The sequence below is a fragment of the Mixophyes fleayi genome, chromosome 5, assembly GCF_038048845.1.
Source record: "Mixophyes fleayi isolate aMixFle1 chromosome 5, aMixFle1.hap1, whole genome shotgun sequence".
Taxonomy (NCBI): domain Eukaryota; kingdom Metazoa; phylum Chordata; class Amphibia; order Anura; family Limnodynastidae; genus Mixophyes; species Mixophyes fleayi.
In genome coordinates this window covers 252069594-252085067 of record NC_134406.1, presented here as the reverse complement: position 1 = coordinate 252085067, position 15474 = coordinate 252069594, and the positions used below count along the sequence as shown (strand labels likewise).

General features: G+C 40.7%; 1 protein-coding gene across 10 annotated transcripts in view; it reads left to right on the top strand.

Moving 5' to 3' along the window:
* The window catches only part of UBR5 (ubiquitin protein ligase E3 component n-recognin 5), a 61931-nt gene extending 48420 nt beyond the window's left edge, over positions 1 to 13511 (top strand). For all 10 annotated transcript variants that reach the window (XM_075213904.1, XM_075213906.1, XM_075213903.1 and 7 more), the window contains 16 exons: positions 2766 to 2879; positions 4609 to 4826; positions 5553 to 5673; positions 5794 to 5892; positions 6055 to 6298; positions 6912 to 7017; positions 7094 to 7238; positions 7472 to 7602; positions 7710 to 7770; positions 8403 to 8578; positions 8682 to 8766; positions 9032 to 9187; positions 9605 to 9718; positions 10200 to 10344; positions 11405 to 11490; positions 12671 to 13511. In XM_075213904.1, the coding sequence (XP_075070005.1) occupies positions 2766 to 2879; positions 4609 to 4826; positions 5553 to 5673; positions 5794 to 5892; positions 6055 to 6298; positions 6912 to 7017; positions 7094 to 7238; positions 7472 to 7602; positions 7710 to 7770; positions 8403 to 8578; positions 8682 to 8766; positions 9032 to 9187; positions 9605 to 9718; positions 10200 to 10344; positions 11405 to 11490; positions 12671 to 12883 (2214 nt within the window). In that variant the 3' untranslated portion in view covers positions 12884 to 13511. The remainder of the gene's footprint in view (positions 1 to 2765; positions 2880 to 4608; positions 4827 to 5552; positions 5674 to 5793; positions 5893 to 6054; positions 6299 to 6911; positions 7018 to 7093; positions 7239 to 7471; positions 7603 to 7709; positions 7771 to 8402; positions 8579 to 8681; positions 8767 to 9031; positions 9188 to 9604; positions 9719 to 10199; positions 10345 to 11404; positions 11491 to 12670) is intronic.
* The last annotated feature ends 1963 nt before the right edge of the window (positions 13512 to 15474 follow it).

Sequence of the window (15474 nt, the reverse complement as noted above, 5' to 3'; positions counted from 1 at the left end):
ACAGCTCTGGCCCAGCCTCCTCCTCTGTACCTCTGTGGTGGTGTACCCAGGGCAACATTTCTTTTTCTCCCTGTCTGATGTGCTAGGTCTGAGGCCTTGGAGCTTCTCTACTGCCGTTCTGGACATGCCTGCGTGGTCACATTAGCAGGCAGTGTCTATGCAGGACCTGGTCAGGGTTTTCATTGGTTAGAAATCTGCCACTGCATCTAAAACAGTGGTAAGTCAGGTGTCCAAAAATTCTGTTCAAGAGGAAGAAGAAACCTTCCCTTCTCTTTTGCTCTGTTGGAGAACCTTATTATGTGAGTTGTGGACCAGGCATGATCTGTCGTCTGTTTTATTTATCCTCTCCTGAGGGGAGAATACAGAATAATCACCCCGCCCAAGATGGATGCTCCCATAGTGTGCTTGTCCAAGACCAACACCATTCAGATTCTAAATGTTGCAACCCCGTTGTGATAGCATGGGTAGGAAGATTGAATCAACCATAAGGTATATTTTCATGGCGGGGCCATTTTTACATCAATCTTCTCTTCCACTTGGGTCAATAAGGCAGTTGACATATGGTCGGGCAGCTGAAGGAGGCTTTGCAGTCAAGTTGTTGCAGCACATCTGTGAGACGCAGATCTGGATGCTGGAGTTGCTTGGGCTAAGATTTCAGTCTCTGTGTTCGTGGCATGCCATGCTCTCTGTAGGTGGATGCAGAGTCCAAGAGTTTGTCCCTTTTTCTGGAGGTGTCTTATTCTGTCCAAAACTGCGCAAAATTATTAACCTGGCCAAGGCTGCAAGAGTTCCTTTCTGCCAGTCAATGCTCAGAGAACCAGGTTCCCTGGGTTCTTTACTCTGGTAAACCAAGCTGACAGTGTTTCAGAGGACCACCGGCCGTTTCTTGTGGAGATCAGCAGAGCGGAAAGGCTTGGGCAGATATGTGTCCGCTCCTAAGCCCGCAGACAAGCAGTCAGTTTGACTTGCAGACTGATTACCCGAGTCCACCCGTGGTGGGAGACAGTCTACTTATCTTCAGGGACAGGTGATTTCATTCCCCTTCAGACTTCTGGGTGAAATGAATTTAGTCAGGTTACATCATCAATCTAATGAATTCCTTGGGAATCTGGTCCTTAACCTCTTGACTTCCTGTAGGCAAAACCGGGAGCTTAGCTTTGCAGGAAGCTTTTGAGCCTTTGTTATCCTCAGGTGTTATACTCCATGGTTCCAGTGTTTCCCCAATGGGTTCAGAGAAAATGTTTAATGCAAATACAAAAATCCTTTGTTAAGCATTTGGAATCCAGTTTCTCTATAATTATATGAAGAGGGTCGTGTGGCTGGATCACTTATAAATAACTTATTATATAAATATATTTAAATTATTAGTGCACTGCGCTTATTTAGATCATTGCAAATGTACTGATTTTTTTTTATACTGTGTTGCACTTTTGCATAGGAAATGTATTTATTTCTGAGACTGTGCCAGGGGAGGAAATTCACTTTGTTTTGCAACATCTGAAGGCAGAATAATGATGCTAATTCAGTCTTTTCATGTGAAGTGACCAACACAGCAGGCGGTCGTTACCTTTCGTTCCTGTGTAGGTTTTTTCCTGTATCTTGGAACCTGTCTGAAGAATGTATACTCAGGATGCAAGTAATAGAGGAAACTTAACACCCAGTTTTAGGAAATCAAGAGATGCAACTTTTGTTAAAGCTTAAATTGCGTTCGCTCCACGGTTAAAGGATATATTGCATGCTAATGGTAATTATTGAATGTGATTTATCAGTCATTGCGGAGGCATCTAGAATCGGGGCAGTGTTACCACCTGCTAACGTGTCAGAATGTGTATAAAAATGGCCCTTTTTGACCATGTATTATACCATCTATGCTTCTGGATATCACTAGTACCTCAAACTAGTGTATGTAACTGTCCTTATTAGGACACTTGAGCTAATAAAACAACACTGCTTCAAGATCCTGTTTTGTTGACTACTTACCTGCTGTAATTCCTGTGACCTACAGATTAGACCTAATCTAATCCATTATTCGGCTGTTCTGAGGTTGGGACCCTGCATCCAGTACCAACGTTCTGTCCCGTACCTGCAGCTGTAGCCAGTGTAATAGGCCAGGGGGACCCATCCACAGCAACTCTGATCTGAAGGCAAGAGGTCAGGGGTACCGGCCCAAGTGTACCAGCAAGGGGGGGGGGGGGGGTACACTAGCAGCGAGAGTTACCAAGTAGGACACAGTTCTAGGGGCCGCTAAGGAGCCTAGTGGTTGTGGCGGCAACGGCAAAAGCTCCTACTGCGGTTAGAAGGTGGGGCAAAGCCAGACGGTGCCCAGCAACACAACAAACAGGGTGGCATAGGAGGTCCATCCTGGCACAGGCTGATTTAAATCCTTTGTTGCTGTTACCTTTGATCCCCTCCTTTAAAAGTTACTACTCCCCAACTTATAGGGGATGGCTGAAAGCCTTCCCTTTTTGTGCAGACTATGTTTACAGCTCCAAAAGCATTAAAAAACGCATGTAATATCCCCCCTCCCATCAGTGGTGGTTTAATGTCTTGGCAGTTTAATCAGCAGGCCGACAATAACAAGAAGAATGTTGTGTTTGATATATTGGAAATACCCAACACTGTTTTGGTACTAGTAAGTGACACACTAGATATCCACTGTGGTCATACTGTATTGATCTGTTACAGACAGTCTTATATGGCATAATTTCATTGAGAATTCTGCTGTGGAGTGCAGGTTTAGTCATTTTTATTTTAACTATTTTTAGCCCAATGCTCGGAAGGAAGACTTGTTTGGCCGTCCAAGCCAGGGTCTCTATTCATCTTCAGCTAATAGTGGAAAATGCTTGATAGAAGTGACGGTAGACAGGAACTGTCTGGAGGTAAGATAAAACAGAAATATTGCTAGCTATTTGTGTTCAATATATCTTGCAGGAGTGTCTTATTCATCAATGCTCCCACCATTATCATCTACCCCATTATTACCCCCATCTAGTCCCGCAGCGCTGTACAGACAATATTTCATTCACATCAGTGGCCCATCGGAGTTTGCACTCCCTAACACACGCAGACATACAGACTACGGTTAATTTTGTAAGCAGCCAATTAACCTATCAGTATGTTTTTGGAGTGTAGGAGAAAAACTGGAGCTCCTGGAGCAAACACTGTAAGAATATACCAACTCCACACAGATAAGGCCCTGTCTCTCATTGACGTAGGCTGCTTCTGTCTAATGTAACGTTAAAAGTAAATTTTACTACTGTTAAGTAGACAGGCTTATTACTTTTGGTTAATACATTACAATCTACTGTATTGTATATGAATCATTTGTACTACTCGCTAGTAATCATTAACCCACATAATTAAAGATCTCATTATAAAGACTTTCAGCTTTGGTAATGCTTTGGCTATACCACAGGAGAGGCTTCCTGGCAAGTAGGCTAGAATGCCCTGACACTTGATCTTGGTGTCTACACTGCTGGGTAACTTGCCCACACACTTATGTAATGCTAGGATAGTCTATGAACTGGTCTCTCTCTTTCCATAAGTCTCCATATCTGTGTGTTCATGAAAACTAAACTCTACTGCATAGTGTGTTTTCATTCTAATCCAAGAAATAGAATAACAAGTGTATAAGGATACCACCACTGAGTAGGAAATGCTTCTATCCTTTGATGTGGTGCATAACCTGCAGCTGGAGTTTTGTCGCTTAGACATTTTTTGTCCTTTTGAGGGACATGAGTAGGATAAGGACATCACTGCAACCCTTGGGTGATATGTCATGTGGTGTAAGCAGCCTCAGTTTGTAGAGCGGCCACCTTGTAATATTTGGCTGTATTATGCAGGGACAACAAAGTGAACATTGCTGCCTCTACAGAGGCAAGCCATTTTTTTGCAGGAAGGTCTTTCATCGTTCCCTTTGTTGTAAAACTTTGCTGTCAAGCTGGATGGCCTTAGGTCTGTATTCACCTACTGCTTCAGGAGAAAGGGGTTTTTGTTAATGTGAAATCCCTTTCTACAAAGCTGTAGGAGGACACAGACCAACCTACCTAGATTATTTTCTTAGCTTCTTTTCTTGTCTCTCTGCTGAGCTGATTGTGAACACTTACTGATCAACTGAACCCTTCATCTACCCCCACCCCCCCATAGCCCTGGAGAAAGGGATTTAATGGCAAGTACACAAAGCCCCTTATTTGTGTACTGATGTATTGACTTTTAGTTTTAAATAAACCTCTCTGTGATTAAACAAACAAAATCTTTCATATAACTGTTACGTAATGTTTGCTGACCGTATTGATAGTTGGCAAATAAACGTTTTGGTGTTTTTTTTTGTGCTCAGGCACCCAAGTGTATAATGGTCTTATCCTTCAAGTCAGTTGTTGTGTTAATAAAGCATTAGTTATTCCAATACATGAACAACGTATCTGTTAAAATAAAGGAGAAACAAGTTCTATCAGATCTTAAGCTGTAAATGCTTAATATTATATAACTGGTAATGGCGTCATTGGTAAACCTACTGTCCCAGTTTCCTCTGGAGCATCCGTTTTAGAATGGTGTGTTGGAGTGATCAATATTTTAAACACAGTTTTCTTTCTTTTTGCTTTTATGTAGGTGCTACCTACAAAAATGTCCTATGCTGCTAACCTGAAAAATGTAATGAGCATGCAGAACAGACAGAAAGAAACGGAAGACTTGAACGCACCACCGGAGGACATGGACAGCTCAAAGCCTGGACCTTCAGCTCATGATCTTGCAGCTCAATTAAAGAGTAGCTTATTAGCAGAAATTGGACTGACTGAGAGTGAGGGTCCCCCTTTAACGTCTTTCAGGTACATTGTATTTACAGCACACCTGTGTCATTGATGGTTTATATTCTGTACCTAGGAAGCAGGGAACAGCCAATACACTGGCTCCTCCTCCCTATGACCCTTTATTCTCCACTTATCCCTGTCTGCGTTCCCTTTTTCAGGAACAACCTTGGGTTTCAGATGGAAGCTATCATAAAGGCTGGGGAGCACCTTTGTTCCCCTCTCCCCCCACCCCTTCCTGCGAACAGACATAAATGTGTTAATTTTCTACCATGAAAAAAAAAGGAACTGTTGCAATGAAAATCGTCTTTGATCTTTTCATTTAAGCTTCATGAATGCCAGCTTCCACAGTTTATTTTATATATAAATGATGCAGGCTAGCCTCAATCCTTCCAGTTTCTCCATTATTTCAGTGTCCTTGCTGGATAAATGATGCAGCAGAGGGTTATAGGGGAAAGGAGTGCTCAGTCTTTTGCCAGTGTCCTACTTACTTAGATCGTGTATAACCCCCCCCCCCCCCCCCCAAAGCAGCAGAGAGAGTTATTTAACAGCAAGTACCAAGAAAAAAATGTTTTAAAGACCCAGTTAACACCTAAATTTACCTGTAATTCTGGTGTCACCTGTTTGCTAGTGTGGTTGAACTGTATTGCTAGCATACTTTGCTGGCACTTCAGTCCAGGAGGATTACACACGTTACCAGCATCTCTTGTACAGCATTCATTTACTAACCCTCTTACTTCCTCCCAGGCCTCAGTGCAGCTTTATGGGCATGGTGATATCCCATGATATGCTCTTGGGGAGATGGAGGTTATCCCTTGAACTGTTTGGCAGGGTGTTCATGGAGGATGTCGGGGCAGAGCCAGGATCTGTAAGTTTGTTTTTTTTGTTTCTTGCTTGTTTTTATAGTTTTTGTTTTATTCCCCTTTCCACCCACTATTTTTTAAATAAAATTTGTACAAGCAACTTTTAATTTCTTATTTTAAAACAGATTTTGACAGAGTTGGGCGGTTTTGAAGTGAAAGAGTCTAAGTTCCGCCGAGAGATGGAGAAGCTTCGGAATCAACAGTCAAGAGATCTGACATTGGAGGTAGGGTCAATCATCTTGGGTTTTATAAAGGAACGTTTATTCATTTAAAACTCGCTACAATGTGGCATTCCTGCAAGGAGAATATCACAAACATATAAGGTTTTAAGTCTGATGCGGAGTGATGATCAATGTAGCATTCATGGTTTTTGCTTTGGGTTCTAGGTTGACCGGGATAGAGATCTCCTTATTCAGCAAACAATGAGGCAGTTAAATAATCATTTTGGCCGCAGATGCGCCACAACACCGATGGCTGTGCACAGGGTCAAGGTCACCTTCAAAGATGAGCCGGGGGAAGGCAGCGGAGTAGCCCGAAGTTTCTATACTGCTATTGCACAAGCCTTTCTGTCAAATGAGAAACTGCCTAGTCTAGATTGTATCCAGAATGCCAACAAAGGAACACATACAAGTAAGGATCTACATGGTGGCCACGCATGGGCTGGTACCACTGCTTGGCCTGAACAGTATGATCACGGTCTAATTTGGTCACCCGTGTGTGTCACCAAATTAGACAGTATCCAGATATTCTGGCTCAGGCCATCTGACTCTGGGCCTGATTGTGCACAAACACTGGCCATCATGTATTCTAACTGCTTATTCCATCATGTCTTCTGATACTGAACCAGTAACCCTAAATTCTAACATCTGAGGTGGGAGGTTAAGGTAAATAAGATTGTTTATATTTACCTTCCAGATACCAATCATTGGTATCGGATGCTATCTGCCACAGTCCCCATTTAATCTCTGTGGACTCTATATAGGAGCACCTGCATCGTAACCCCACAATATTTAGAACTGATCTGGGAGATGTCGCAGCATTCTGCTTGTTGTTGGGTTACTATTTAGTTGTTCCTCCATAGTAACAATGGCATCTCCTACATTACACAGGGACTGCTGCGAAATGCTGCTGAAGACCAGCACATGGAATTTAATTTAATTAATCTCCACACTTCCATCTTTAAAATTAAAACACAAATTACATGAACTATTGCAAGCCATGTAACGTTTACACTATGTTTAAGGTTTAATGCAGAGACTAAGAAATCGTGGGGAGAGAGATCGGGAAAGAGAGCGGGACATGCGGAGAAGCAGCGGTTTACGAGCTGGTTCTCGGCGAGATAGAGACAGGTATGTTTTGCCGTCAATAAACTTTTTAGTTACTGCTGTTCACTTTTGTTTGTATAATACGGTTTCTTTATTGTAGAGACTTCAGAAGACAGCTGTCTATTGACACAAGGCCTTTTAGGCCGGCCTCTGAAGGGAACCCGAGTGATGACCCAGACCCCCTTCCTGCTCATAGACAGGCTCTGGGAGAGCGGCTGTATCCACGTGTACAAGCCATGCAGCCAGTAAGGACAATTCAGCATAATTACAACTTCAACACAGATTCTTTTTAAACAAAAAAACAAAACGTGAACATTGCATACATAGGTCTTCATTCAATGTCGGTCTTATTGCATTGCAGAGGTTTAGTTGGTGGGTTTGAACTGTAGAAAGCATTAAATATAACACTTAATACCTAGTAGTCTTTTCTGGGTAATCCATGTGAACACAGTGTGGATGTTTCTTTATTCCTTTATAGGCATTTGCAAGTAAAATTACTGGTATGCTGCTAGAATTGTCTCCTGCACAACTACTACTGCTGCTGGCCAGCGAGGACTCTCTCAGAGCTCGGGTAGACGAGGCTATGGAGCTAATTATAGCGCACGGAAGGTAATGCCCGGCGATACTTTATATCTGCTCCTGATTTTAATGAAAGTCAAATTTTTCTAAACATGTTTTATATATAAAGTAACCCAGAAATAATTTTATTTCTCTAGGGAAAATGGAGCAGACAGTATTCTTGACCTCGGCTTACTAGATTCATCTGAGAAAGTGCAGGTACGCCGCTGCTAATGCAGCTGAATCTTTTCTGGATTCTGTTTGCTTTAACTCCAATGTGTATGTTTGTGCTAGTAGGATGCACAGGATTTGCAAATGGCCTGTGCTATCCTTAGTATGTCAGTGAGTTTGTGTGGACGCTGCTCCTGAGTTTTCCATGCATCCATTTTTGTGTACAAAATATATATTAATCATATTTATTTGGCTTGTATTTAATAGCAATGTGTTTTTAGCTCTAGTTAACATTTGCAAGAGGTCACAATGTTGACTGGTGTGAATTAATAAGCGTATCGTGCATATGTCTGTTTTAATGCAGTATGTGTGTTGTGCAATATATGTGATTTTATACTGTAGTAGGAAGTTCAAGAAGTACTATCTCATAGACCACATAGCTCTGGAGAATGTGTCTGGTGTGAACAGACTGCAAGTTACTGAAACCATAAAGTGTCATGTGATTTCCCTTTCATCCGTCTCATTGGCTAGCTGTGTTTTATATGATGTAGTCACTGTCTGATCTTATCTTCTGGCCGACTTCACCACCTCTGTATTGGCTTTTAGCAAAAAGAAATAGTGTATGCTTGCTTGTATTTCCACATGAGAACATAGATGTAATACTTGCTTCATTGATTCAGGAAAACCGCAAGCGTCATGGTTCCAGTCGCAGTGTGGTTGACATGGAGCTGACGGACACAGACGACGGTGATGATAACGCACCATTATTCTATCAGCCTGGTAAAAGAGGATTCTATACTCCCAGGCCAGGCAAAAACACAGAAGCACGATTAAACTGTTTCCGGAATATTGGCAGGTAAAATTAAATCTCCCAATGTCAGTTTTAAGCAGGCACCTCTATCGTTTATATATGTAAGTGGAGATTTAATAACTCGCGAGCTAACTAAAATCTTTTTCAGGATTCTCGGCCTGTGTCTGTTGCAGAATGAACTATGTCCCATCACATTAAGCCGGCAGGTTATCAAAGTTCTACTAGGCAGAAAAGTAAGTCTGTTTTTCATCTTGTATCATAATAATGTTGCATGCTGCTACTCTATTGTTGTAAACCAGTCCTATAATTACATGTGCCTCAATCACATGCTCTATGGCTTGGGGAGCCTAACCCTGTATTTAGTTGTAGCTTTGTAATTCAGTTTTAACAGACAGATGGTTTTGGGAAGGTTACTGTATCCAGTTTTCATCTGTTTCTTAGAACGCTTGTATTTGTTATGCAAGTTTCTGAAATATGTTCTGTTTGCATTACGTCAAGGTGAACTGGCACGATTTTGCGTTTTTCGATCACGTGATGTATGAAAGTTTGCGGCAGCTTATCCTGGCGTCACAAAGTCTAGATGCAGATGCAGTTTTTGCATCAATGGACCTAGCATTTGCAATAGACCTGTGCAAGGAAGAATGCGGTGGACAGGTATAAATGCTTAGGAATATTTTCTTTTATAATTTTGTAACTGGAAACCGCTGCAGAACTCCAATCGTTAAAATGGTTTCTTCTACCAGTGGCTAATTTGGGAAGACTTTAAACTCCGTATATTACACAGAGCCCTTATATAGAAATATGATGCTGTATTGGTCAGGCTTTCTGATCTAACATTGAACAAAGTGTTTATCTGCACTAAAATTATACCAACCAATCGGCAATTAGATGTCTAATGCAAGTTAGAAAACGCCTGTTTTGTTATGGTTTTAGTGTAGATTTGTACATGAGCCGCTGTGTTGGTTAATGGCACTCAATGTCTGTATAAATCTGTTATTGGCTGCTGCGGCCTAAATCTTGTTTATTCATATATATATATATATATTTACCTTGATGTTTCTTCACACACAGGTGGAACTTATTCCCAATGGTGTAAATATTCCCGTTACCCCTCAAAATGTGTATGAATATGTAAGAAAATATGCTGAACACAGGATGTTGGCAGTTGCAGAACAACCATTACATGTAAGTTAATAAATGCTTGTGTCAATTAAATGTTTGCTCAGTAATCTTAAAATTGAAGGACCTCCGCCACATATAAATAGCACCGGCCACATACACAGCAGTCTGTCAATTCGTTAATAACCAGTGACCTCTAATATTCATTAGCATTGGTTCTCGCAAATTGATTGGCTGCACTTCTGTGCATGTTGTTGGGTTGGGCCTATGGCAGTGATGGCTAACCTGTGACACTCCAGGTGTTGTGAAGCTACAAGCCCCAGCATGCTTTGCCAGTAGATAACTAGCTGATAGCTGGCAAAGCATGCTGGGACTTGTAGTTTCACAACACCTGGACTGTCACAGGTTAGCCACCACTGGCTATGGAATGGCTCCCGGCTTCCTATATTGTCTGTGTGACAGGTGCTGTACTAATAAGCTGCAATGTAAATATCCTGTATATGAATGTTCTCTGTGTAACGTGTGTAACGTGTGTGTCGTGTTTCAGGCGATGAGGAAAGGATTGCTAGATGTGCTCCCAAAGAATGCACTAGAAGATTTAACAGCTGAAGATTTCAGGCTGTTGGTTAATGGCTGTGGTGAAGTTAATGTTCAGATGCTGATCAGTTTTACGTCTTTCAACGATGAGTCGGGTACGGAGTGGCACAAGTTCTGCTGCCGGTTTGCATAATAGAGTTTAAAAGAAGGACCCTTCTCTTAGTGTGAATTACATATTATTTTACCCCCCCTATAAATGTTGAGTAAAATTCACAAATTTGGTTGTATGGTTTCCCCTCTTATTAAATCTATAAACTTGTTTGTGTTTTCTTGCTTGACCAAACTTAGATTAAATGTCATGCGTAGTCAGGGCCGGATTAACCATTGGGCTAACTGGGCTACAGCCCAGGGGCCTATGGCATCCAGGGGGCCCTTGAAAGTGCTCAGCGGCAGTATTGATCGGTTGGGGGCGGGGGCGCCCCCGGCGTGATCAGTGCTGCTGAGCACTTTCACTGCGGTCCTTCCCCGGCGCGCTGTAGTCTCCTTACTGCGGAGATCTCGTGAGTCTCACTCTCACGAGATCTCCTCAGTAAAGAACGTACAGCGCGCAGGAGAAGAAGGTAAGTGCCGGGGGGGGGGGGGGGCACGGGCAGCTTGGATCACGGGGGGGCCCTCACGGGGGAATGGAGGCCCCCTTAGCCCAGGGGCCTCCATTCCCTTAATCCGGCCCTGTGCGTAGTCTGCAAATTATAATGTTATATTGTCAATATTTTATAGTTATCAAGCTATAACTTCTGTACAAAGCATATGCTGGTTATGGGAGTATGTGTACACAAATATTTTGTCTTGAAGTAATATTTCATTATATGCATATTGTAGCAAATATGTTTATACTGATGTATGCTATATAGTTAGTCTATTTGAGAAGACACTGATTAACCTCTGATAATACATGACCTTGCATATTTATATCAATAAGCAGTATTTAGTCATTTTAGTGTTATTTTAGAATGCTGACTCATCACAGCACCCTCTATACCTCATGGGAAGCAGTGTTCCCCGAATGGAAATTAATCGAAGAAATTCCCATTGATAGACGCATTGTATACAGATGATGTATGCCCATCTGGCTGCATTCCTAACTGGGCAGTATTTAATTTGAAGAGCTTGTTAAAAAGTCATTAAGTCCTATAATAAGTTTTGTGTGTTTTACAGGAGAGAATGCAGAGAAGCTGTTGCAGTTCAAGCGATGGTTCTGGTCAATAGTTGAAAAGATGAGTATGACCGAGCGGCAAGATTTAGTAAGTATCCGTTACATTACCTGTCCTAATGTGTTCATCTCAAAGCAGATCGGTCACCAAGTCATATGCAAACGGCTAGACCAGGAGCTCCCAAAACCCAGTCCTCAGGGCCCCCTAACAGTGCAGGTTTTCCATATCTCCTTGCTGGAGCACAGGTGTATTCATTACTGACTGACACATTGTAACACATCAGTTTGCTTGCGACTTGAAAACCTGCACTGTTAGGACTCCCTGAGGACTGGATTTGGGGAAACCCTGTGCTAGACAATTCATTCTTAAACTCCTTCCAAAATGTCCTTGTTTAGTGACTTTCATTTTTTTGCTTTCTCCATTTTGTTTTGTATTTTTCCCTGCATAGTTAGCTGATACCAGGCTACAATTCAACTGTTATGTTCCTCCCTGTACAATATTTCTGTCCTGATCTTAGTCTGTGCTGGCATCTTGTGTTCTGCTTTGAGCAAATGTGGCTATGAATGCACAGTAGCTATACATCACAATATTCAGATACTGTAACATGCAGTGCTTCCAGCACATTTGAGTCTAATAGGAGAGTAGTATTAAAAGGAGGTTTACTACAAGCCTTGTCTGTTTAGGAGTTCCCCATGTGTCCTGTAAAATTTGTTGCAGAGACAGAAATTGTTTTAATCCATGCATGCATACTTTTTAAAGTCAAAAATTTATGAATTAACATTTTACAGCAGTGTATAAAGTTGAGGGGTTGTAACACATAATGGATACAATTAAATATAGTGAAACACACAAAATATTATTGCCAGCAGCATTAAAATATTCAAAAACATGCCAAATTACGTTTACAATTTGTATAAAGTTTGTTAGTTTATATATAAAGTTAATTTGTCAGTTCCATATTGTCAATCGTATTTAGAAAAAAGTGTGTGTAGCAACATGTTGTAAGAGGCTTAATGACAAGATAGTCTTTCCTGGGCAGTGTAACAGCATTTTAGTCTGCATAAATGAATGGATGCCTCGGGACTTGTATATATTCCAATTAGAACTAATGAATTGCTTATCAGTGGTGGGATTAATTAATCTACTATAATATATTTTTTAAAAGGTTGCAACTTGTACAATATCAAAATGGTGAGGTTCGATAACTACAACCGCCAAAAAAAGACCACTGCTTTTTATAGGCATAACTGATTTTGTGCTTTCGCCTTAGGTATATTTTTGGACGTCAAGCCCGTCTTTACCTGCAAGTGAAGAAGGCTTTCAGCCCATGCCATCCATCACCATCCGCCCACCAGACGACCAACACCTTCCTACAGCGAACACTTGCATCTCCCGCCTTTACGTCCCCCTCTACTCCTCCAAACAGATTCTCAAACAGAAGTTATTACTTGCGATTAAAACCAAGAACTTTGGTTTTGTGTAGAGTAAATAAAGTGTGCTCCCATGTAATATACCTAGCAAAATGTTTTTTGTAGATCTTTTTCCATTTGTCGATTCTTCTAAAAAATTTATGAAGGTTAACGCTGTCCTGCCCCCTGGTGGCACATGCGGACTTTACTATTTTTGGTGCTCGTGTTGAAGGCACTTTTAACACCATCTGAGTTAACAGACATTCCTCGTCTAAACTTAACAAGTACAGTAATAACCTACATAATCCTAGCACAGTTTGACTAACGGTTTGGCTAGGTTGTCCTTACTATAGGGCCCATCCCAGGATTAAGCGACCGCAGGACAATATAAATACACTGTGAGAAATAGTTTTGATTCCAAGACAGGACAAGGTTAAAATGTTTGACAGTTCGCTGCTGCTTCTGTGGAAACTGCTTCATCGCTGGTTCTTGAAAGAAGGGTTTTAAGAATTCCATTGTAAAACAGAAAGGAAATAAGATATTCTGTCCCCCTAACCTTTATTAACTTTTTTTTTTTTTTTTTTAATGTGTGGGAATGTTTGGGTAAATTCTTTTACTCCCATGCTATTTAATTTGTAGTTTGGCTACTGTGATGTACATGATGTATATTAAACTTGTAAAAGTGATATCCAGAAAATGAAATATTGAGCTTATGTTGCACTATTTTTTTTTTTTTTTTGAAAGTGTCACACTCATCTTGAACTTGGTCTGACCAGGATGATTACCATAGACTGGAACTCTTGAGTAAAAAAAAAAAAAAAAAAATCCGTTTTGAAAAATTTGCATGTAAAAAAAAAAAAAATAATAATTACATATTTGTAACTTTCCGTTAAATGCATTCAAAATATTTTTTTAAGGCAGTCTTCACTTTATTATGCTTTTGTCAATTATTAAGCAAATGGGGAATTACAACTCGTAGAAGATCTCTACTGTTTTTACTTTAAACGGACGCTTTTAGTAAAAAAAAAAAAAAATAGAAAATGTATAATAAGTGTTTGCGTTCTTTCTGAAGTTGATATCAAGGTGTGGGATATCTGTCACAATAATACACTATATTCATTTTGTGGTTTTGTTTTTAGGTGAGCTTTTGTCAAACACAAGAATTGCCCATTGCATACTTGCCCACATTCCTTTTGTTTCATATTTAGATTTATTAGTCTAGTTTTACTTTATTCAATTGCAATAACCTGGGCTGAATTGGAAATATTCTCTTTTCTAATTGTACATTATAGTTTCCATCTTTTAAAGGCTATTTAAGGGTCATCTTTTGTGATCACGATTCTTTTCAGTCCATTCTAGCCCTGGCCACCAGCCACTCACCTCCCCTTAGTAACTCTTAGAACAGAAGGAGAACCCGGTTGGCAGTTATGCTGTTATAATTGTCTGGAAGTCTCAAGTAAGAAGCATGCCCTTGCCAACTTGTGGCATTGTTCATTATGAGCATTTGTTCCCCTGTGTGACGTATACCGGATTCAGTGAGGATAACTATGGATGACTTTCTTCTGAAATGATTATTTTCACAGGCATACTTATTGCAGTGCTATTAGGCTTGAGTGAAGCTATGCACGCTGATCAAATGCTAATCAATGATTCAGAATGTCATAGCCTCTTCACCAAGTGTCCTGAAATTAAAGTTTGCATTTCATTTATCAGACGATGCCCAGGGCTTCATTTGTATCATCATACTGTGGTAACGTGGCTGAAAAACATTTTGTCACTTTTGTATACTACAACATTACCAACAACCTTTATGATAATCAGTTCCTGCCCTGTTGGTGTTTGTCTAAATTTGCGCACACCTTAATTTTGGCAGTAGCCAAATAACCTACCAGTATGTTTTTTGGAGTGTGGGAAACGCACGCAAACACGGGGAGAGCATACAAACTGCACACAGATAAAGCCATGGATATTGAAACTCATGACCCCAGTGCTGTGAGGCAGAATTGTAGCCCCTGTGCTGCCCCATGCAACATATGATGTGATATAACAAAATCACCAACTTGTTGTAATGATTAATGAGTGGTTATTTAATAACATACTGTAAGAAACAGTCACGCTTGTTTCCAGTAGTTGAAGTTGCATTTGAAAAATCTAAATTGTTACTATATGTTATTCATTAACACGTGCCATCTTATTAACATGTAAGTGGTGTCATATGTGTGTACGGTCTGTTATTCTCTGCAAAGTGCTGTGTAATGACTATATGTAGTCATTCGCATCAGTCCCTGAATGATTGGCGTTAGGGCCCTGGCTGTAATCTATGTGTGAATAGTTACTAACTCAACCCGAGATATGTGAGGCAGCAATGCTAACCAGTGTACCACTTTTTTTTTATATATAAATATATGAAGGCGAACTTCCTTATCATTTATATAGCGCCACTAATTACCCAGCGCTGTACAGAGAATTCACATCCGTTCCTGCTCCAATAGAGCTTAGTCTAAATTCCCTAGTATGCACAGACAAACTAGGGTCAATTTGATATTAGCCAATTAATCTACTAGTATGTTTTTAGATTGTGGGAAGAAACCAATACAAACACAGGGAGAAGGTACAAACTACACACCGATAAGGCCAGGGATGGGATTCGAACCTCTGGATTCTG